Here is a 20,224-nt window from a genome sequence, read left to right as displayed (position 1 = left end):
CTATTTCTTTCTGCAAAGTTGTCCTCCATTGTTGTGCACACCAAAGAGCAAACCTGACTCCTATTTATGGTGATCAAGCTGTGATTTATGTGTGATCTGATTGTTTACATTAATTTTCTGTTGGAGCTCATTCAAGAGACCAGATGTTTCTTTGCTCCACAGACAAAGGAAATCACTTCCCACAGTTCCTCACTGTTCACACCTGGGGGCGACGCTCCCCCAGGGACCTCACTGACCAGTCAGTGTTGGTCAGTGTGTGATATGTGACCCCCCAGGGCTACCTGAGAAACCAGCTCTCTTGCCAGCGTGCAAACACTTCTCCTCAACAATAGCGACCTGCTTCGGATTAACTGAGAGTGAACCAAGTTCTCTTCAGAATCCAGAAGCCAGCCAGCTGACTTTCCAAGCAACAGGAGTCACAGCAGAGTTAGCACGGAACAGATAACTCTGTGAGGAGAAGAAAGGCGTTAACAGTGGAAGCAACACAGCCAGACAGGACTTTACTCCACCAGGAAGCGACCCAACTCACTGGAAAGGACCTCTTTGTTTTGTTTCAAGGACTGGGTAACGTTAACTGACTGCCTAACCTCCCCTAGCACAGCATAGCACAGCTAAGCAGCAGAAGTCCTAACTTTGTTAATGTACCTTTTGATTAATATCTTGTTGTTGAAATGTTTGCTTAGGTTGTGGTCAGTCATACAGTTAATCGAGTACTTGTATGTTCACACACATACCTGTAGTATGTCTCAGTTCTAGAACCTGCATGCAGCTAACCTTCTCCCTCTAACCTGGTAACTTTAAATCTAAAGTTGAGCTAGGCTAACAAAGAAACTAGCCCAATCAGGCTGCACAGGTAGTCCAGCTTCTCCAGGATGGCACATCCATACTTGTGGTTGCAAGAAGGTTTACTGTGTCTCCTAGCACAGTCTCAAGAGCATGAAAGAGATACCAGGAGGCCGGCCGTTACACAAGGAGGGCTGGAGAGGGCCGTAGAAGGCCATCAACCCAGCAGCAGGAGAGGGACAGGGGAAGAGGAAGGGAGGTTGGTGTGTGTGTGTGTGTGTGTGTGTGTGTATGTGTGTGTGTGTGTGTGTGTGTGTGTGTGTGTGTGTGTGTGTGTGTGTGTGTGTGTGTGTGTGTGTGTGTGTGTGTGTGTGTGTGGGGCCATTTTGAGTAGTTCCTTTGTTTACCACCATCTTGTGTAGTCTTCTTTGTTTAGGTCATGTGGTCACAGCGACCAATTTGAATCAGCCATCTTGCTTTGTCTGTGTCCCCACATTCACACACCCCCATTCACACATACCCACACACACACATACATGTATATACTAGATTAGACATTGTGTACTTACTCTGTTCCATTGTAAATAAATGTCTTTAAGTATAGTACTGGTGTGTTTAATGATGCACAAGTGTGAAAATTGCCAACCTCTACTTAGTAGAATTCCAATCCTTCAACTTACTGTTGATATGGTAATATGGTTATAGTTATTAAGGTAATTATTAATCAGAGTTCCAGATTAATAGTAATAATTTGAGACTGAAACAATATTGGCTATTTTGCCTATTAGTTTAGGCTGGTGCCCCCAAGGACTTTTAATTCATTTTAAAGTTATAATTTAATGATAATATTATTTTAATAATTTTTTCTTAATTTATGATAGCCAATAAATTGATATACAACCGAAGATCCAACATTTACGGTGTCCAGCTCATGAGGCAGAGCTCAGACCCAACACTTCACATGTGCATTCTGAGTTCAGGTGATTGCTAATTGAGTGTGGTGTTTCAGTGGCAGTGTTTAACAATTAACACACAAAGGCTTTCAGTTTTGAATGATGTGTCTAATGTAGAGAAGTGTGTTTGGTGTTTTGCAAAACACTGTGTGTAGTGTTTTGCAAAAAGTATGAGGCCAAGAATGTGCATATAATTGTGCAAATCTGGGCTGACATTTTGCTCCTTGTGTGTCGAGTTTCAAAAATATGTGTATTATTTTTAATTTTAGTGTTTAAGCAATCATAAAAAACTGTATAAGTTAAGCTCATTACAAATTTGTAATTATGGCATCTGTGCACACCTTCATGTCCACATCACTCTGTCTGCCTCCTCATATATTCAGTGATGATCAGATCACAGTCATGAAGTGGTGGGTTTCCTGTCATCAGTCTGTCTTTGTGTGGATTTAGTCTCTGTGGACTCAGTGTGAGAAAACAAGCTGCACAGTTGTAGCTTTGTCAGCAGGACAGACAAAGCCACAGCTCTCTGCTCGTCCCACTTTATCTCAAACTTCACAAACAACAGTCACAGTTAAACTGTGGAAAACATGGAAAACTGTGAAATAGATAAAACATGCACACACCTGTGAAACCATGAAACACACTTGAGTCCAGCTCTCCCTCTGTGTGGTAAGGTAAGAAATTCTGTTTCTGTTTTGGCCAATTGAATCTATTTCCCATAGATATGAGTGATCCTGACTGGGAGGGCCATGAAGGCAGTTCATTGTTTGGTCTGCAGCATGTTTGGGGCTTTTTGTTTGTGAACATGTGAACATCTTTTGTCAGGGAACAATGTGTACTGTACTGACAGAAGAAAAAAAAAGTGAACCCTTTGGAATTTCTTGAACTTATTTATAAATTTGCCTTAAAATATGGGCAGACCTTCATTTAATAGGATTTATCTTTCTGATTTTGACATTACAGCCTTGGTCTGTCATTTTGAAATTAAATGAAATGAAAGCGGTTGACAGCTAGGACAAAAGCTCGATCAACGATTATCACTGATTATCACCTCTAAAAGCCATTTTAAGATGTCACGACTGGCCAAAATAACCTCACACTGATGGTTTCAAACCCAAACTTGCTCCCACAACCATAGCAAGACATGTATACACATATGTACAAGCCTAACAGAGGTTGATCTGCAATAAAACTATACCACTATATTCCCATATAGACGATAGCTTCTAAGATCGAACTTTTATTACCTACATTACCTTTTATTACCTACCCTACCTTTTTGAGATTCTTATTTTGAAAGTGTGTCCATGTCGTGGAGATGGCGTGTGTCTGTAAACATCTGTGCTTGTGTGTTTGGCAGTATAAAGAGCCAATAATTTCCTCTTACGATGTTGAGACTTTTATAAAGATTTTTAAAGATATGGACCAAAATTCATGATGATTGGACCAATGGTTAGTGAGTTATGTTCTCCAATATTATCTAAGCCCCGCTCTTTGTGAAGTTATTTTGGTTCATGGCGGCCATGTTTTTCGACCAATCTTGCTCATTTATAATAGAAATTTGTCTGTCAGTCCACCCAGGCTGTCTGCCAAATTTGGTGCTGCTAAACTTAAAATTCATTAAGTACTATTCATTTCACTATTTTCAAATTATGCAAATTGGCAAAAACATTTTCAGACAGGCTTTCATAGTTTAATTGGATTTTTTGTAGAGCACATTGAACTGGATACCCCATTTTCTATCACTGAATGTAGGCTAAATAACAGAAACACTTCTGTATAGTGTATTATACACTACTTCACAGCGTTCAATTGAATCAAAACTGTCTAAAACTATTTTAATAATAAATTGCCAACTGAGTATATTAGTAATTACTATGTGTATGCTTAGGCTCCAAAGTGCCTAACTGCAATTAATTGGTTGATTTTGTTGCTGTTCTCCCCTCGGAACTGATATATCTGGTAACCTAGAGATATTCTTTAATTTCATAGTTTTATCATATATCATTATTATCGCCCTTTAACATGTTTTACACCTCCCTCCCCATTTTCAAATGTAACGCAGGAACATGTTTACTAAGAAACATTTTGACTGACTTACTTTGTTCTTTTATCTGAGAACATTTTTACACAGTGATTTACTGATGTCTTTTCACTAATAGTAGTGATGCCGTTGACGTGCTGACATCAGTGTGGTGTCCCATCTCCAGTCAGTTTCTGTTACTGGCAGAGTATATTGCTGCTCTGTCGGAACACAGTTAATGTAGCTGTTTTCTTCATCACAGTGTCTAACAAACTGGTGTACATTTAAACTTACACTATAGTTCTGCTCTAGCACTCAGAGCTCTCTGCTCTTTCATTTCATCAACTTTCATTAACTCAGCAGTTGTTTACATGCTTTCACATCTGCTAGTAACTTTAGCTTAGCAGTTAGCACTAGCTTCTCTCTCTATCCCTCTCTCGCTCACAGTGTAGTGTTGTTGTAACTTCAGTGTAGAGGATTGTGATGGTTACTACATCTTCAGCGATGTCTGCTGTCTTTAGGCACAGCTTAATGAGTTAAGCGGAGCTCACTACTCACTCTAACTGCCATCCCTGTTAATTTTCCTCAAAAAAAGTCAGACAGACCCTTTGAAATCCCTTCAATTTCCAACCTTCATGGATTCATGGATTTTATATCAAAAATGTAGAGATTTTTTTTTGTTGGTCTAATTCTGATATCTTTTACAGTTTTTGAGTAAGTGATGGGAATACCCTCCACCTCTCCCATTGACTGCAATTTATATTCAGGATTGTAACTCGCTCCTGTGTCCACATTTTTGACTCTAGAAATACCAAAGCCACATAATCTGTACACAAAGGTCTTGTGCCGCTCATGGTCCTCTCATGGTTCTGATAGGAGTTACCATTCTTTTCAAAAATAGTTGTCTGAGAGGCTTGCCAAGCCAAAATCTCACTCAGCTGTGTCAGTTCTGTGTCTTCCAGCTAGACACATCTTGTTAGAACCAATTTTTTTACACATATATGTACACACATATATTGACAGACACAAAAACCATCTCCACCTTTGGATATTCACTTTATTAAAAAAATCATTCTCAAAAAGGTAAGAGGTAAGGTATGTAATAAAAATTCGATCCAAGACGCTATCATATATATGGGAATATAGTGGTATAGCTTTATTGCAGATCAAGTTCTGTTAGGGCATGTACATGTGTGTATACATGTCTTGCTATGCTTGTGGGGACAAATTTGGGTTTGAAACCATCACTAATTATTGTTTTTTCAAATGGCTCACAACTAGCTGTAACATCAGTGTGTGTCCTCCTTCACAGAAGGTTTCCAGGGGCTCTGTCTCTTATGAATTATGTATGTGTCTGTGCCACTCAGGGTGGAAATGGACTGGAACAACTTTAAACTACATTTCAGAAGGAAATGTTGAGCACTAAATGTGCCCATCTAAGATTTTGAAAGCAATTCTTCAACAGTCAACAGATCATCTCCACTCTTTGAACTGGACACAGATGATTCTCTTTCCAGATCATAGTCCAGGTAGAGATCTAGTGCACAGCTGCAGCTTCACAAACCTGTGCCAAAGACTGGACCCATTCCCCTTTTCTAAACCACTTCAGGGACTTGTTCCCTTTACTCTGACACTACATGGACCTTAATGGATAATAAATATAAATGAAGTATTAGGAGTAATACTGTATAAAAATGTTCATAACTACAGATTGCAGAGACAATGTATTGAATGGATTATGTTCACTTGTCCTTTCACTTCCCCAAACCAACTCATTTGGTTTTGTCCCTTTTGGTTCGATAAATAGTAATTTCTTTTAAATGCTTTTAAATCAAAATCTGAGTTTGTAAAATTAGTTAAGTTTTATTTTATCAATGTGATAAAATAGCAGCAAGGTGGTTGTAGTGGGTGTAGTAGAATTCCAAAGTCTCTAAATTATTCACACAGCTCCTAAGCCATTAAAAGTGAATTAGGTGTCGACTGTGGTGTCCATACAGTAAATAAAGTAAACAGTAGAAATAGAGGCTAAGTGCACATCAGGTGTAGATTATAAGTCTTTGAATTGCATGAGCAGATAAGGTTAAAGAAATTGGTCAATGGCCATCATTGATTGTTAATATGCTCTGTGTGAGTGCTGCTCCCTGATTTCACTTTGGATCTTAGTAATTGTTCATCAAGTAAGGTGCAGCTTGCACACACAGCTAGGATCACTTCATGATCAGGGCTGTCTGAGTTGGTGCAGTATGTTATTTGAAAAGTGGTTGTTTGTTCCTGAGGCTGTTGAGAGACCTTCAGTGACTTTCACCACATTACTCAGCCACACAGAAAATATACTGTTAAGCTCCTCCATGACTGCCTGCTAGATATTTTTAGACAGGGACAACCTTAAATAATGCACAAGGAGTGTGTGTCTGTGATGTAAAGAGAAAATGAAATGTGTGGTGTGTGGACCTAAAGTACATGTGAATATATACTTTAGAGTTATAGACCCATTAAAGCTCATGGAATTGACTCTGGTGAAAAATATTTTGGCAGATTAATGGGCTTCACTGCTTTTTCAGTGGTGTCCAGAAGTCTCAGTGTATTACAGTTCATAAATGGGGAAATTAAGCTAGGTAGCTGCTTTGTGAGGTAGTGGCTCCATGTGCCTGCTAAACCCCTCGAGGTTAAGCTGGCTGCATCCATCAGTTACCAACGTTTTTCTGGCTGAACGTTAGTAACGTAGTGATCAGACCGGCCATTGTATCTCTGTGATAAGCACTGTTGTTTCGCTCTGAAGGTTAATGTGTTAGCAGAGCTAACTGGGATTCAGTTTCTACTAAAGGTGACTGATGACACCAGATGAACAAGCTCAGAGGAGGAGGGCAGAATAAAAGCACAGAAATGGAACCAGTCTTTGCAGTCTCACTTGTGTACCCACGGACCTCTGCTATTATATAACTGAGGCTGCAGTGTGGACTTGAAGTCTGAAATGGTCTGCAGTGACACTGACATGCTAGTGGTGTGGCTCTAGGGATGTTTGTCAGTATAAAAATAAAGCATCTTGAAGCCGATGATGGATTGCCACAGACATTCATGGTCCCCAGAGGAGTGCTGTGCCGCAGTCCCACAACATGGCAACTTGGTTGGCAGTTAGCCACACCGTTCATTGTAGGAACTCCATTCAAATGTCAACACGTGCGGCATGATATGTTTGATAATTTCCAAAATATTCAACGTTCTGTCAGCAACTTTTTTCCATAGAAATGAATGGAGGGAATGTTCATAGCCGAGGTGGGAGAAAGTGATGAACTGTTCTAAAAACTTAACTATGACCTTCAGAGTGGCAGGAGTCAGGTCCCGGTGTTGTCCAGCCCTTCTTACCTGACACTCTTTCTCAGATGTCTGCCATTGTAATGGTTACTGGATCTTGTTTGCTGAAATTGCTGTGGTCTGCTCTTATATATATTGGATATCACACCAGCTGCAGTGCAGATTTTTTCTTGTGCTGGTGCTGAATGGTGAAGTACATTTATAAGACATCATATGCTGTGATTTCTTTACCTGACTGTCACTTTGTCATTGTGTGACATGAGTTGAAACAGACATGATAAATAAATTAATGTTCCCTGAAAACAGGACATCTTCCGTCTTCTTCCTCACATACAAGACACATACAATTGAAAAAGTTGAAAAAGTAAGTCACTGTTTATATTCACCAATACAAACCGACAGTATCCAACATGTTCCTCAAAGAAATTCCAGTAGATTTTCCAAATAATTTCAAAAACACCTTCCTCCTCACTTCTTTTCTATAAAACAGCTGGAGTATTTCACATCTCCTCAGTGCAGAAGCTGAAATCCAACTACACAGTGAATCAACTTGATTTCTACACTACACCTCACAGCAGCTATGAACAGCTGAACAAGGGACAAGTGCAAAATTACTTAAAACACCAGCAAATTATGCGCATTATCACAGAGACAATAAAAAGTACCAGCCATGATGTATCTGTGTCCTGCACAAACCTTCTTCATCCACTCGGTGCCACTTTGTTCTGATATCTCAGTTTTTACTTTTTCATTAGTGACTTTGTCATCATGGGGAATCAGAAAACACTGCTAATGAATGCACTGAAAAACATCAAGTGCTCAGATGTTACAGAAGAAACAAAGAGGATTCAGCAGCATGGCGGTTTCTGCAGGACACCGTCCACACGGCTGTTCTGTGCTTCTCATACATGTCCTATAAAAACCTGACAAAATGCACATTGTCTGAAGTAAGACTTTGTGACCCTTTGGCCTCCTGTCACAACCCTGGTCTTCCTGTTTCACTGTTTTAGTTTTTTAGTTGTCAGTTTGTGTTTGTTGCTCCTTCCTCCAACACTGAAACACAAAGGAGTGTCTGAGTCAGAACTGTCTCATGTGCATTCATGTCAAACCCACAGATCGTGTTCCTAAATGTGTTTTCTCATTTGCTTTCATATCATGTAACTTACATTTAGAGCTCGGCAAAGGTCTCAACACTTTGGCACTCAGGAAAGGCAGAAGCAAAAAGTAAGTAAACACTGTCACATCAAATGTTTGTACTGAGGCTCCAGCAGACATCTGTCATTGTGCTCCTGAACTGGATCAAGCCTCATCACCAAAAGGAAAAAATGAAGTTAAAATACTGTGTTGACACCATGGTTTGAGTATGACACAGTGAGGATCCAACAATTACTGTGACATTGAGCTCAGAGGAACCAACCAGCGTCTCGTAACAACTGAATTTGTAATGAAGAATTGTCCAGTGTTTTTAGATTACATGGTGTTACAGCTTTCAGCTCATCATTCATTTCATCAGCTGCTTATATCAGATAAGTGTCTGAATTTATGTTTGTCACAGTCTCTGGTTGTGGATCACTGACCAGTGAACACAGTTAACAGTCTGTTGATGAGTGATTACAGCCTGTGGTGAAACCTCTGTGACCTGCTTACCATTATGTTGAATCAATTTGCTCTGCTTATGTCTTTACACTGGAATGGTTTAGTAAAGTATTTCAGGACTAATGAGACATAAAAGAAACATGGCCTCAAAAAACACACACATGCACACACATTGGTTTCTGTGAGTGTTCCATCAGTCCATCAGTCAGTCAGGTTCATCAAAATGTTTGAGTAGATTCACATTATTTAGGAAGCATGGTATTCAAAGAAATCCTCTGTGTGTTAAGACGTGGGTGATGAGCTGTCGTTAGCTCCACCGCTCAGGACTGATTCAAAGTCAGTGAGGTGCAGCATGTTCTTGTAATGATTGGTCCTGTGTACAGCTGCTTAAGTCTCAGATTCTCCTCCTGCCAACGTCACCTCCTGAAAAAGACAAGAGGACAGAGACAAGACAAAGGTTAGAACATGTCAGCCATGTACTGTTTGTCACACCTCAGGTTGTTTATCCTGGATCAACACAGCAGCTGTTCAGTTTCATAGGTCCATCAGATCTCATAGTTCCTCATTATCTGTAGAAGCTGAAGAGTCTGAAGAGTTGTTCTGCCAGCTGAGACTGTGGCTCCTGTAGTTCACATCATTACTGATTACTGATGAGCCTGATGACTGTTCTCAAACTTTTCCAGGTTGTTTACTGGTTTTTATTGCAGATTGAAAAAGCTGTTTTAGTGATGCTGTGGGACCAGACTATTCCCTGTGGGACCAGACTATTCCCTGGAAAGCGTTAGTCCCTCTCCTGCTTCACAGACTGCAGAGGAGAGGTGACAGACACAACGTGAAAATAATACTTGTGCTGTGAGTAAGTAGATATGAATTTCATCACAGCTGAAGAATCTTGAGTCTGACACTGAAGAACAGGTGCAACATTTAACATTTCAGCCTCACACTGCAGCCCCACTGACTGGATACCAATACTCAAACTGATCAATATGTATCAGCTGAATCCATCACAAACAGAATATGGCTCAGAGAACTGGGATCAGGATGAACAGAAGTAGGGATGGGTAACGAGCCCCGGTCTACATTATTCAAGACCGCAGTATCAATAAACTCCGACCTTAACGGTTCTGATATCGGTACTGGAGCAATGTTTTGTTTTGTTTTTTTGTCCGATAGATAAACGTTATCTTGCACATTTATTTCACCAACTCCGTCAAATATCCGTCTATGTATGATATATTTTCGCTATTCTCACAGAAGACGAGAGAGCGCTCTCTCTCTGCCTGCCTGCTGTTTGTATGAGCGGAAGGCAGGGGGCGGGGTTGTTGTTCCAGTGACACACACACACACACACACACACACACACACACACACACACACACACACACACACACACACACACTAGACATTACAGCGCACGCACCAACTCAAGCTCGTAGCCTACCTTGGCAGAGAGAACCAAACGGTCCAAAGTATGGCTCTACTGTACTAGAGTTGATGAAGACACAGCCCGTTGTCACAAGTGTGACAAATGTGTCAAATTTGTTCACGTTTTTTTTTCTTCCTCAAAAAGTATCGATAAGAGTACTGTTAAAGTACCGGATCGATAAGCAGTATCGGTAAGAGTAGTAGTACAGTTCTTAACATACCCATCCCTAAGCAGAAGATTGTGGATGTAAAGTCATCAGTGCTCTGCGGTTCTGTGATCAATGACCTCTAATTCATCTCTGTCTTGTTACTTATTGACCTGGCTGATATGACACTGACACACTTACACAGTAACATCAGCTGAGCTGATGCACTGGCAAACCTACACAAATGTTTGCACAGTTTTCTGCCTCAGCCTCTGCCTCCAGCTGTGCATCTGAATACGGGTTAATCTTCTGTCATGCATTAACAAGAGAGAGCTCTGCATTAAATGCTCCTGTTCTGATAAATATTGTGATGCCTGGAAAGCAGCAGCATTGAAAATCTTAACTGTGGAGCTGGAAAATCACACGTAGGATTATGTGTGTCCTGCAGTGCAGGCAACAGGCGACAGGGACACTTCAGAATCTGAAGCTTGTGTGAACATCAACAGCTCCAAAAGAAAAATAGCTTCTTACATAAGAGACGTGCAGGTAGACAGTAAGTAGAGTAGATGCAGGAGGTGAATGAATGAGACAGAGGAACAAGATATACGACAGAGGAGACAGACATGAACCCAGTTTCATAACATGAATATTTGAAGTGGTGGGGGTTTGCGAAAAGAGAGGGAGGGGGCAGATGATGCAGCACTGGGTGGACAAGGGTGGAGGATATCTGTGTATTAACACACAAAGGATATATGCAGTGGGACGCCACTGTGTGGATTCTCCCTGCACTTAGAAAGGACAAAATAACCTGAGGAAGAAAGCTCCTTTTACTGCAGCACAGTCTGGTCATCAGTTGACCTTTATGTAGTTCCCCAGGCAAATGACACTCACATCTATGTGTCGGAGTCATAGAATATAAACATCTGAAGGCAACAACATTTCCTTCAATGAAGATCAGACTGAAATCATTATTTTAAGGTGCTATACACATGCTCTTGACCACACTATTCCCCGTTATTAACGCACCAACTATAACATAGGCTGTTGTCAGATTTCAGCTTTTCAAATATAGATTTTGGGTGATATTGTTAATTATTATCATCTATGACCAAAACAAAAAAAACAACCTACTGGACTGAAAAGAAAAGAAAGAGTTAAGTCACATTACTTTGATATCTACTCACTGACTATAGATAACCTGACTCAAGCCCATGTCATATAATCTGAACATTAAAGCTCAGTCTGAAAAGAAAAGAGTCGACTCACAGGTGAACATTAAAGGTACCATTTGTAAGAATCTGAAGCAATTTACATTATTTATCCCTTTTTTATTGTAAACGTACTGCAACATAACTTCAAGAATGAGACCTTCCTCGACTTCCTTGTTATAACAGCCTCTGATTTCTTGGTAAAAGACTCAGGACTAATTTTCCAGGAAAATCTAAAGGAGGTGACGTTGCTCCTGACTGCCTCCCCTCAGTGGCTCTCCTCCACCAACAGCACCAACAGTGTACAACACAAGCTAACATTATCTTAGAAAAGGATTACGCTAACATCAACAAATGATCAGCACAAATCAAAACGTCTGTATATTTTATCTTCATCATTTCCACTCCTCATCAGTTCTAAATGCCATCAGTTTTACCCACTGCCAGACCCGTTCAGTACAGTAACATCAGTCAAACTGTAGTTCCACATAGTCAGGCCTATTTCATTTCAGTGCTTTGCCGGTGCTGGAGAGTCAAATATAGTCTATAGTCTCAAATATAGATTATAGTCTCAAATATAATCTATAGTCTCAAATATTGTTTATAGTCGCAATTGTAGTCTATAGCAGGGGTATTCAACTATATTGTTCAAGAACCACATTTCCTGAAAGCTAAGAGCCTGGGGGCTGGACATTTCCCTGAGCTTTTCTCATTATGTACCTACACTTGACACAACATGGCACCACGTTTTCAAAACTTATTTTGCCATATTGCATTAGATTTTCTGTGCAACACAAGCTGCGATATTAACAAAAGTAATAACAATAAAAATAATAGAGCTGAGACAGAATAAGGATGGCAATGATTGGAGGAGACTGTAGGTGAACAGGTGGGATTTCAGCAGTTTTTTGAAAATGTCCAGAGATGAGGCTGTGCGAATCTCTTCCGGGAGAGAGTTCCAGAGGGTGGAGGCTGCCACACTGAATGCTCTGTCACCGAAAGATCGCAGGCTATTTAGGGGGTGGAAAGCAGACCAGTGTCCGAGGACTGCAGGTTCCGGGACGGGGTATAGGGGTGGAGGAGGTCAGTCCTGGGGGTTGAGACCATGGATTTGTAGGGCACGGAGATGATTTTGTACTGGATGCAGGACTCCATTGCAGTAATCCAGACGGGTGGTGATGAAGATGTGGATGAGGGTCTCTGCTACAGAGTCAGAGAATGATGGCCGGAGTCGAAAGATGTTTTTGAGGTGGAAGAAAGCAGATTTGGGGATGGACTTGACAAGTGCCTGGAATGAGAGAGTCCAGGGTGACACCCAGGTTGCAGACTTCTAGGGATGGGGAGATGGAGCAGCCGTCGATGTCCAGAAGTAGAAGCAGGGCCTTGGGAGCCACAACCATAAGCTCCGTTTTTATTGCTGATGAGTTTGAGTAGGTTAGATGGCATCCAGACTTTGATTTCATGCAAGCAGTTGACAAGTGACTGTCGGGGGAGCTGGTTGGAGGGTTTTGTGCGTGTGTGGTCAGCATATGAATGGAAGCTGAGATTGTGGCGGCAGATGATCTGACCAAGGGGGAGCATGTAGTTGTGCCGGTGGAGCACACCAGATCCAGCGTGTGACCTTTGAACTGGGTGGGACCTTTAACATGCTGTCTGATGTTAAAACAGTTGAGCAGTGACAAGAATTCAGTTGCGAACGAGCAGACAGTGGAGTCTACATGGATGTTTAAGTCACCGAGCAGGAGTGTAGATGGAGACATCGAGCAGACAGAGGTTATGAGCTCGGACAGCTCAGACATGACGGTAGTGGAGGCTTTAGGTGGGTGGTAAATGAGGACAAGCTGGAGCTGTGTGGAACCAGCCACACACTTAAAGGAGGTGACATTGGGTACCAGGAGTTCTTTACCCAGGATGGTGTATAACAGCCAACTCACCACCACGACCCTTGGAGCGAGGCTTCTCTATGTACACAAAGCCTGAGGGAGTAGCTTGATTAAGGGACATGAAGTCCTGCTGATTTTGCCACCTCTGTTAGGCAGTGTAAGGCAATTTTTCTGTCAGTGATGATGTCATGGATGAGTCGTGCTTTATTGTTAAGTGAGCAGGCATTCAGCAGCATGAATGTTGCACTTTTGTTTACAGATGCTGGGGCAGGTGGTGTGGAGGGAACAATACTGTCAACACTAACCAGTGGCCTCAGATTGCTCCCATGTGGTTTGTTGTGATGATGTTGTAGCTGCATGTTGGAGCACCTGTCAGACAGCATGGAGGGAATCGCATGATCCAAATGAACAAACTTGCATCTAGAGCCTCAATGCACATAACTGGGGTGACATAGGAGTCCAAGAGATTTAATGTCAGTGATGCAGTTTGGAGTGAAGTGGCAGAAAGAAGTTGAGGAGTTGAGGTGTTGAGTATTTTAGGATCACCATGTCTGGAACAGAGGAACGCCGGCTAGCTGCTGAAGCTGCAAGCTGTGGAGTAGGCACCCAGCCTTGGACCGAAGCAGTGAGCAGTGTAACCAGAACAGAGGGACAAAACCAGGAGAGAAGTTGTGGATAATCCTGGTATCGTGGCATGGAGATGTCCAAACAGGAGAACTGGAGTGACAGTGTAAAATCCACAATTGGATGGTGTAGCCGAAGCATCACTTGCTACAGGGCTAGGCTAGCAGCTGTTCGGCGAAGCTGAAATCTGATCGGCAGCGAACACTTCACAGCTGGTCGGCCAAGAAGGTGAATGCACAGAGCCAGATGTGTAGAATCTACAAACCGTTAGTAACACTAGACTGGGAAGTATAGAGACAAGAGTGAGAGGCGGTGACATACACGTCAGCGTCCTCTCACATCTGGGGGAAAGTCAAGTAAACACAATTTTTTTCTACAACATATCATGTCAGCTGTCTAGCATATAATGTGATTATTTCTGACATCTCTTACATTACATCACAGCATTTTTTAAGTGAGGCAAACAGAAGAGAGCAAAGAGAATGCAAAACTTGATGCCAAATAACTATCTGGGCATCATTAAGATATTGTATTGTTCAGCAAACTTCAACAGCATTGTTTTGAACAATTCGCCATTATAGACTGAAATGTGAAACAAATGTAACACCCCATGATTTACTACAGGACTTTTTCTGTGACAGTTTTTTTATGTGCAGTAGTTATACCAGCAGCTCCCACATCACTAACAACCCCCCTCCCCCCCCCCCCCCCCGCTCTGAGTGACCTGAACCTGAAACTAAAATTCTGAACTTTCAGATTGAATTTTAGAACGCACCTAGAACTATCAGCTGGTTAATGGTTACTATTCATCATTAACCCATATTCATATAATACAGTTAACTCTGTGTCTGCATGTGTCATGGTTTGTCCTCCATACATACCTGCCTTCAGTAGTTTTCCACTCACCACTCCCTTGCTCACCCCATCTGCCAGCCACACCCACCTCGTCAGTCACTCCATTTACCTGTTCACTCAGCTGCATCTCTTCAGCAATCAAGCCTGGTTAAAAGCTCCACTCTCCTCCACACTCACTGCCAGATTGTTCTTTGTTCCCATGCAAAACCTTCCAGCGATTACCCTTCATCTGATCTCCCAGTTCCGACCCTGCCTGCTCCCGACCTACCCACCTTGTCTCTGCCCTGGTAAATACTTCAGCCCTTCTGTTTTTGACCACGAATCTGCGTTGCCACGTCCTGGTCTTCGTCTGCCTGTTCTCGGGGCTGCTCTGAGTCCTCCACCTCCACTACTGCAGTGTGTGATTTTTCCTCGTTCCCCCATTGATCATCGCTGGGACAGTTTCATCGCTTCGACCATCGTGAGTGTTTCTTGTGTGAACTTAACTGCTGGTTCTTCGGACCTCTGCCTGGTTCCGACCTACCCTCTGCCTGGTACGGCTGCCTCATCAACAGCTTCATTCTGTGCCCTCGGATTTCCCCCAAGCCCAGAACAGAGGGACAAAACCCTCCAAGACTGCCATTCCCCTTTGAACTGAACTGTGCTTATTTACCTGCTTCTGCTGACAAAGTCATTACCAATCCATCTGGTCTAGTCGGTGCTGCTTTTGGGTCCAAACCTCACCCGTTACAGCATGAGCTGGATGCAGGCGGATGAACTATGAGCTAGTCATTCGAAAACTGTACATTTCTCCATCTGTCTGTGATGGACTTTCACTGGATGTGTCCAGAGATTGCTCGTGTTTACGCTCTTACATGAAAAACACTTCAACTTTGAACCAGGGCTGTTGATCGATTTTTTTAAAAAAAAAAAAAAAAAAAAAAAAAAAAAAAAAAATTAACTTATTAATTGCACAATTTGCTCCATCCTCTCTTTTCCTAGATGTACTTGGGGCATGTTGAGCTGCTCTCTTAGATTCTTTCTCTTCAGCAGAACCACTAGCACTTTGCTTTTCTTTTTCGAGGATGCCATCAAGAACTTTCTTCATAGTGAAGATACTGCGGCACTTCCTGTGGTAGTAGATTGCTGGAATCTGTCCCTCAGGAATGTCTTTTTGTCAGTTCTATAACTGGTCCACGATTACGTATCTGAGCTGCCCTGAGCAGAGTTTTTCAGGAGTCAACACTTTGAAGTGAAACCAGCTTATCTCCATCAACAGAGCAGTGGATAATGCATTCCATCTGTGGTTGCTTTGGTAGTGGGCTGTTACTTACTTACTTGTTTTCTGCAGCATACAATCAGAAATCATTAATCAAAATTTATCTTAACTAATGGTAACTAAATTATAAAATCATCTCAGCACGTGCATTAACAATACAGTGAGGGTAAAGTTAGCCCTTTAGATATTTTTACTGAACAGAAATACAAAAACACCAGTACTTACCTTAATTGCAAGTAAATGATCATGAGTAAACAAGCATGTATCAGTTATATACTTAGCCTTTAACGATGGTGTTCAAAATGTTCTGGTATCTGGTCTGGCCTAAGGACTGTATGAGGATTACTTGTGAGAGATTGCTGACAAGGTCATTCTTCAAATTTAAGGCCTGCATTCATGTCTCAAAATGAAATGAGATATATATATATATATACATTTTCTAAATTCTTGGAGTCCTGTGAGCATTCCAATTTTTGTGCTTTCTGTCTCTGATGTTCCTTGATGTCACCGGAGTAAAAGAAAGTATATGATTTAGGCGAAAATTGTGGGAAAATGTGTGTGATTAAAAGTTTTCAGAGCTCGAGTGATACAGATTCATACAGATTCACAAATGGGCTGAGTGTCCCCTTTAAAATGATACTAAAGACAATATTTTTAAACATTGAAAAATATCCTGAACATTACCCTAAACCAAGATAGGCACCAGCATCTAAAATGCAATTTTTTATAGGAGGAGGTTAACTTCGTCAGCTGATTACTCTAGTACAGCTGTGACTCAGGAAGGGTTATCATACCAAAATATTATCTACAGATATGGATGTTTTCAAAAATTATAAGTAACCTTTGCCACCTTGAGTGGTACCAACATCTGGTCTGGCCCATGGACTAAATGTTTAAAAGCATCTTTTCAACTTTGAACACAGATTCTCTCCTGTGAACTACAGATTTCCAATAAAACCATCAAGGCCATCAAAATTCACTGCATATTTCTTATACGCACTTACAGAAATAATAACAAAACCCAGGCCTATATAATAAAATGCCAGTTCAACCTCAAAGCCATCAAGGCCATTCAACTTAGATATCAGCTTAGAAAGCAATTATTTCTTATATGCACTAATATTAATGATATTAATAACAAAAAATGTGTTCCATGTTCAAGTGCCAGTTGAATTTCAAAAAGGGGGACTTCTGGTGACATCATGTCTGAGGCAGCAGCCTAAAAACCAAGCTCCCTCCATGTAACAAAATTTCCTACCAAAATGACTGAAACTTGGCGAATCTGCATAATTTCAGCATGGCAACATCATCCAGAAGTAGAGGCATAAGACTGACCTACTGCAGCTAAGTGTAGTTTAGTTAGCTGAGTTTATTATTTATATAGTTATATTTTCCCCTAGTTGTTAAATGTAAATGGAAAATGTCTATTTTCATGACCTGATAGTTTGGTTAGTCACTTTGTTCATTAAATTAAATAAGGCACCAGCTGAACTACTGCTAAAGCTAGCTAGTTTATCAGATCTCAGTAAACACTATCTCATTTTTGGGCCCCAGTGACTCTGACATGATGTAATGGTTTGGTGGATAAGCTAGCTTGAATGGACATAAACACTTGATTCCCCCAAGCTCTGTAAATAATAATCCAATTAAAGTTAACTTTCTGAAACAAACTAAGAAGGATTAGTTTGTTTGTAGATTTTCCAAAGGCTGATACAGTATCTGCAGTTTTTAGGTGTTGTGACTTTTTGAAAGAAATGAGCTACACAGATACAAAATGAAAACGGCTTCTCTACCTTGATGTCCAGCCTGAAAAGACTTTTCTCTCTATACTGCCTCTGTAGATGTTGTACTCTGCCTGAGGCCAACAGAGACAGCAAATAATGCACATGTTCACTAAAACACCTTTAGAGAGCTGTCCACATGTTAAACCACCCACTGATGTTTCACTCACAGCGTACCTGGAGTTACTGGCTCCTGGTGTCTCCCCGTTAGGCCGGCAGGTGTTTCCAGGTGCTGACAAAGGCAGTGGGGATCAGTGAATAAGGCACAGTGGTGATGGAGTTCCAACTATCTGATGTGGGATCGTAGCAGTCCAGTGTTTTACACCGTTGCGTCCCAAAATATCCTCCCACCACATACAGCTTATTTCCAGAGGCCACAGCGTGGCAGCTCATCCGTTTGGACGTCATGTCGCCCACTCTAGTCCACAGATTGGTTTCACAGTCAAAGCGATAAGCAGAGGCAGCAGTGAATTCAGTGTCGCCACCCATGATGAAGATCTGGCTTCCTAAGACAGCGGCTGCCGTGTAGCGCCATGCCTGGGGGCATTCAGCTGCAATATTCCAGCGGTTACCCACAGGGTCATAGCACTGGACCTAAACACACAGAAGGCACAAGAAGTTAGACAATTCTGACAGTGTTCATGCACAACACTAAAACTGGCTGAAGGACTGGTAGGACTTCAAACATACTGTATGAAAGCAAGATTTCAGACGAGTGTGCATGAGAAGTAAGTGTATCATTGTAAAGAAAATTTCATGACCAATTATTGTTCCATAAAAACTCAAATTACAACATTTAAATAGCAGCTATGCTACTTGGTTTTATGGTGAAGGTTAGTGAAAACTGAATTGTGGAAAGCTGCCGTTTAAGAAAGGTAAACATACAAATCCACCAACCTTGGAGGCCTTGTCTCTGTGTATGGTGGTCCCACCAAAAACAAAGAGTTTGAGTTTAGCGCTGACCACAGCTGCATTACTGACTCCATCTCGCAGAGGAGCCATCATGGTCCATTTATTGCTAAGAGGGTCGTAGCGCTCGACCTGGGAACACATGACACATGACACTCATTCATTAAAACTGAGATAAAAACTGTAAATGATGAAACTATGCTCATGTATAAGTGGATGTGTCTCGGACCTGTTTCAGGGAGACAGATGGAGAGGCAGGAAAAACTCCAGCGATGGCTGTATGACCTCCAACCACATATAGACTGTTCTCCAGCTCAGCTGAGCCATGGCCAAACCTGAGGAAAGAACAACCACATTATGTGTCTGTGTGTGTGTACTTTACAAAGTGGGCTTTTCATAAAACATTGTATAGTGTGTGAGTTTGGGTTTGGGTGAGTTACACAGCTTAAAACAGTCTCTATCACACTACCCAGATTTTCCGTCCATTGTCCATGTGGCACAAACTTAAACAAAATATTCTGAAAATTAATAATAGAAATTTTTCACGCAATAATTTTACCTACTACAGATCAAAATGTCCATGATCAGATATCAACTGAACTGCATGCACATGTACTATTCTACATGAACGTGTACCACTCTACATGAACATGTACCACTCTACATAAATGTGTACCACTCTAGATGAATGTGTATCACTCTAAATAAGCATGTACCACTCTACATGAACGTGTACCACTCTACATGAACGCTTACCACTCTACATGAATGTGTTCCACTCTACACGAACGCTTACCATTCTAATTTACCACTCTAGATTAACGTTCACCACTCTACATGAACGTGTACCACTCTAATGTACCACTCTACATGATAGTGTACCAATCTACATGACTGGTAGTAGAGTACTACAAAATGCCCCTTTCTGTTTAGTATCTCTAACATATGTAACTCACCTGGCTATCAGCATGGGTGCTCCTTTAGACCATTCTTCATGGACTGTGTCATAGATCCAGACGTCTTTAGACACACCGTTCTCTGATCCTCTACCTCCTGTCACGTAAACCTTGCAGCCAATGGCACATGCACTGAACTCCTTCCTGGGGCTTGGGAGGTCTGCCTTGGGTATAATCTCCTTAGCTTTATGGTCAACCTAAAAACAGATCAACCATGGTGATTATTTGATTTGACGATGGAATATGAGTTAAAGGCAGTAAACAGACACACTTATGGATCAGTGTGGAAGATTTAGTGGCATTTGGCAGAGGTTGCAGATTGCAACAACCTGAATACCTTAAAACAGGTCACTGGTTTTAATGTTGTGGCTTGTGTGACAGTATAAATCCCTTTAATTTTTTTTAACAAGTCACCCCAAGATTATTTTGCTCTTTTGGTTTAATAGTTTGAATTAATAGGATTTCAGGAATCAGTATATATAAATAATCCATTACATAACTGTATACACAGT

At 41.3% G+C, this 20,224-nt stretch overlaps 1 protein-coding gene across 3 annotated transcripts in view; it reads right to left on the bottom strand.

Moving 5' to 3' along the window:
* Positions 1-7,451: 7,451 nt before the first annotated feature.
* The window catches only part of LOC111219074 (kelch-like protein 25), a 49,823-nt gene continuing 37,050 nt past the window's right edge, over positions 7,452-20,224 (bottom strand). For all 3 annotated transcript variants that reach the window (XM_022741663.1, XM_022741662.1, XM_022741661.1), the window contains exons 8-12: positions 19,713-19,909; positions 18,986-19,091; positions 18,745-18,888; positions 18,025-18,441; positions 7,452-9,090 (exon numbers count right to left, since the gene is read on the bottom strand). In XM_022741663.1, coding sequence (XP_022597384.1) covers positions 18,055-18,441; positions 18,745-18,888; positions 18,986-19,091; positions 19,713-19,909 — 834 coding nt within the window. In that variant the 3' untranslated portion in view covers positions 7,452-9,090; positions 18,025-18,054. The remainder of the gene's footprint in view (positions 9,091-18,024; positions 18,442-18,744; positions 18,889-18,985; positions 19,092-19,712; positions 19,910-20,224) is intronic.

This window comes from Seriola dumerili, unplaced genomic scaffold (assembly GCF_002260705.1).
Source record: "Seriola dumerili isolate Sdu_G_001 unplaced genomic scaffold, Sdu_1.0 BDQW01000056.1, whole genome shotgun sequence".
NCBI classification, from domain to species: domain Eukaryota; kingdom Metazoa; phylum Chordata; class Actinopteri; order Carangiformes; family Carangidae; genus Seriola; species Seriola dumerili.
This window is presented reverse-complemented; position numbering and strand designations above follow the sequence as displayed.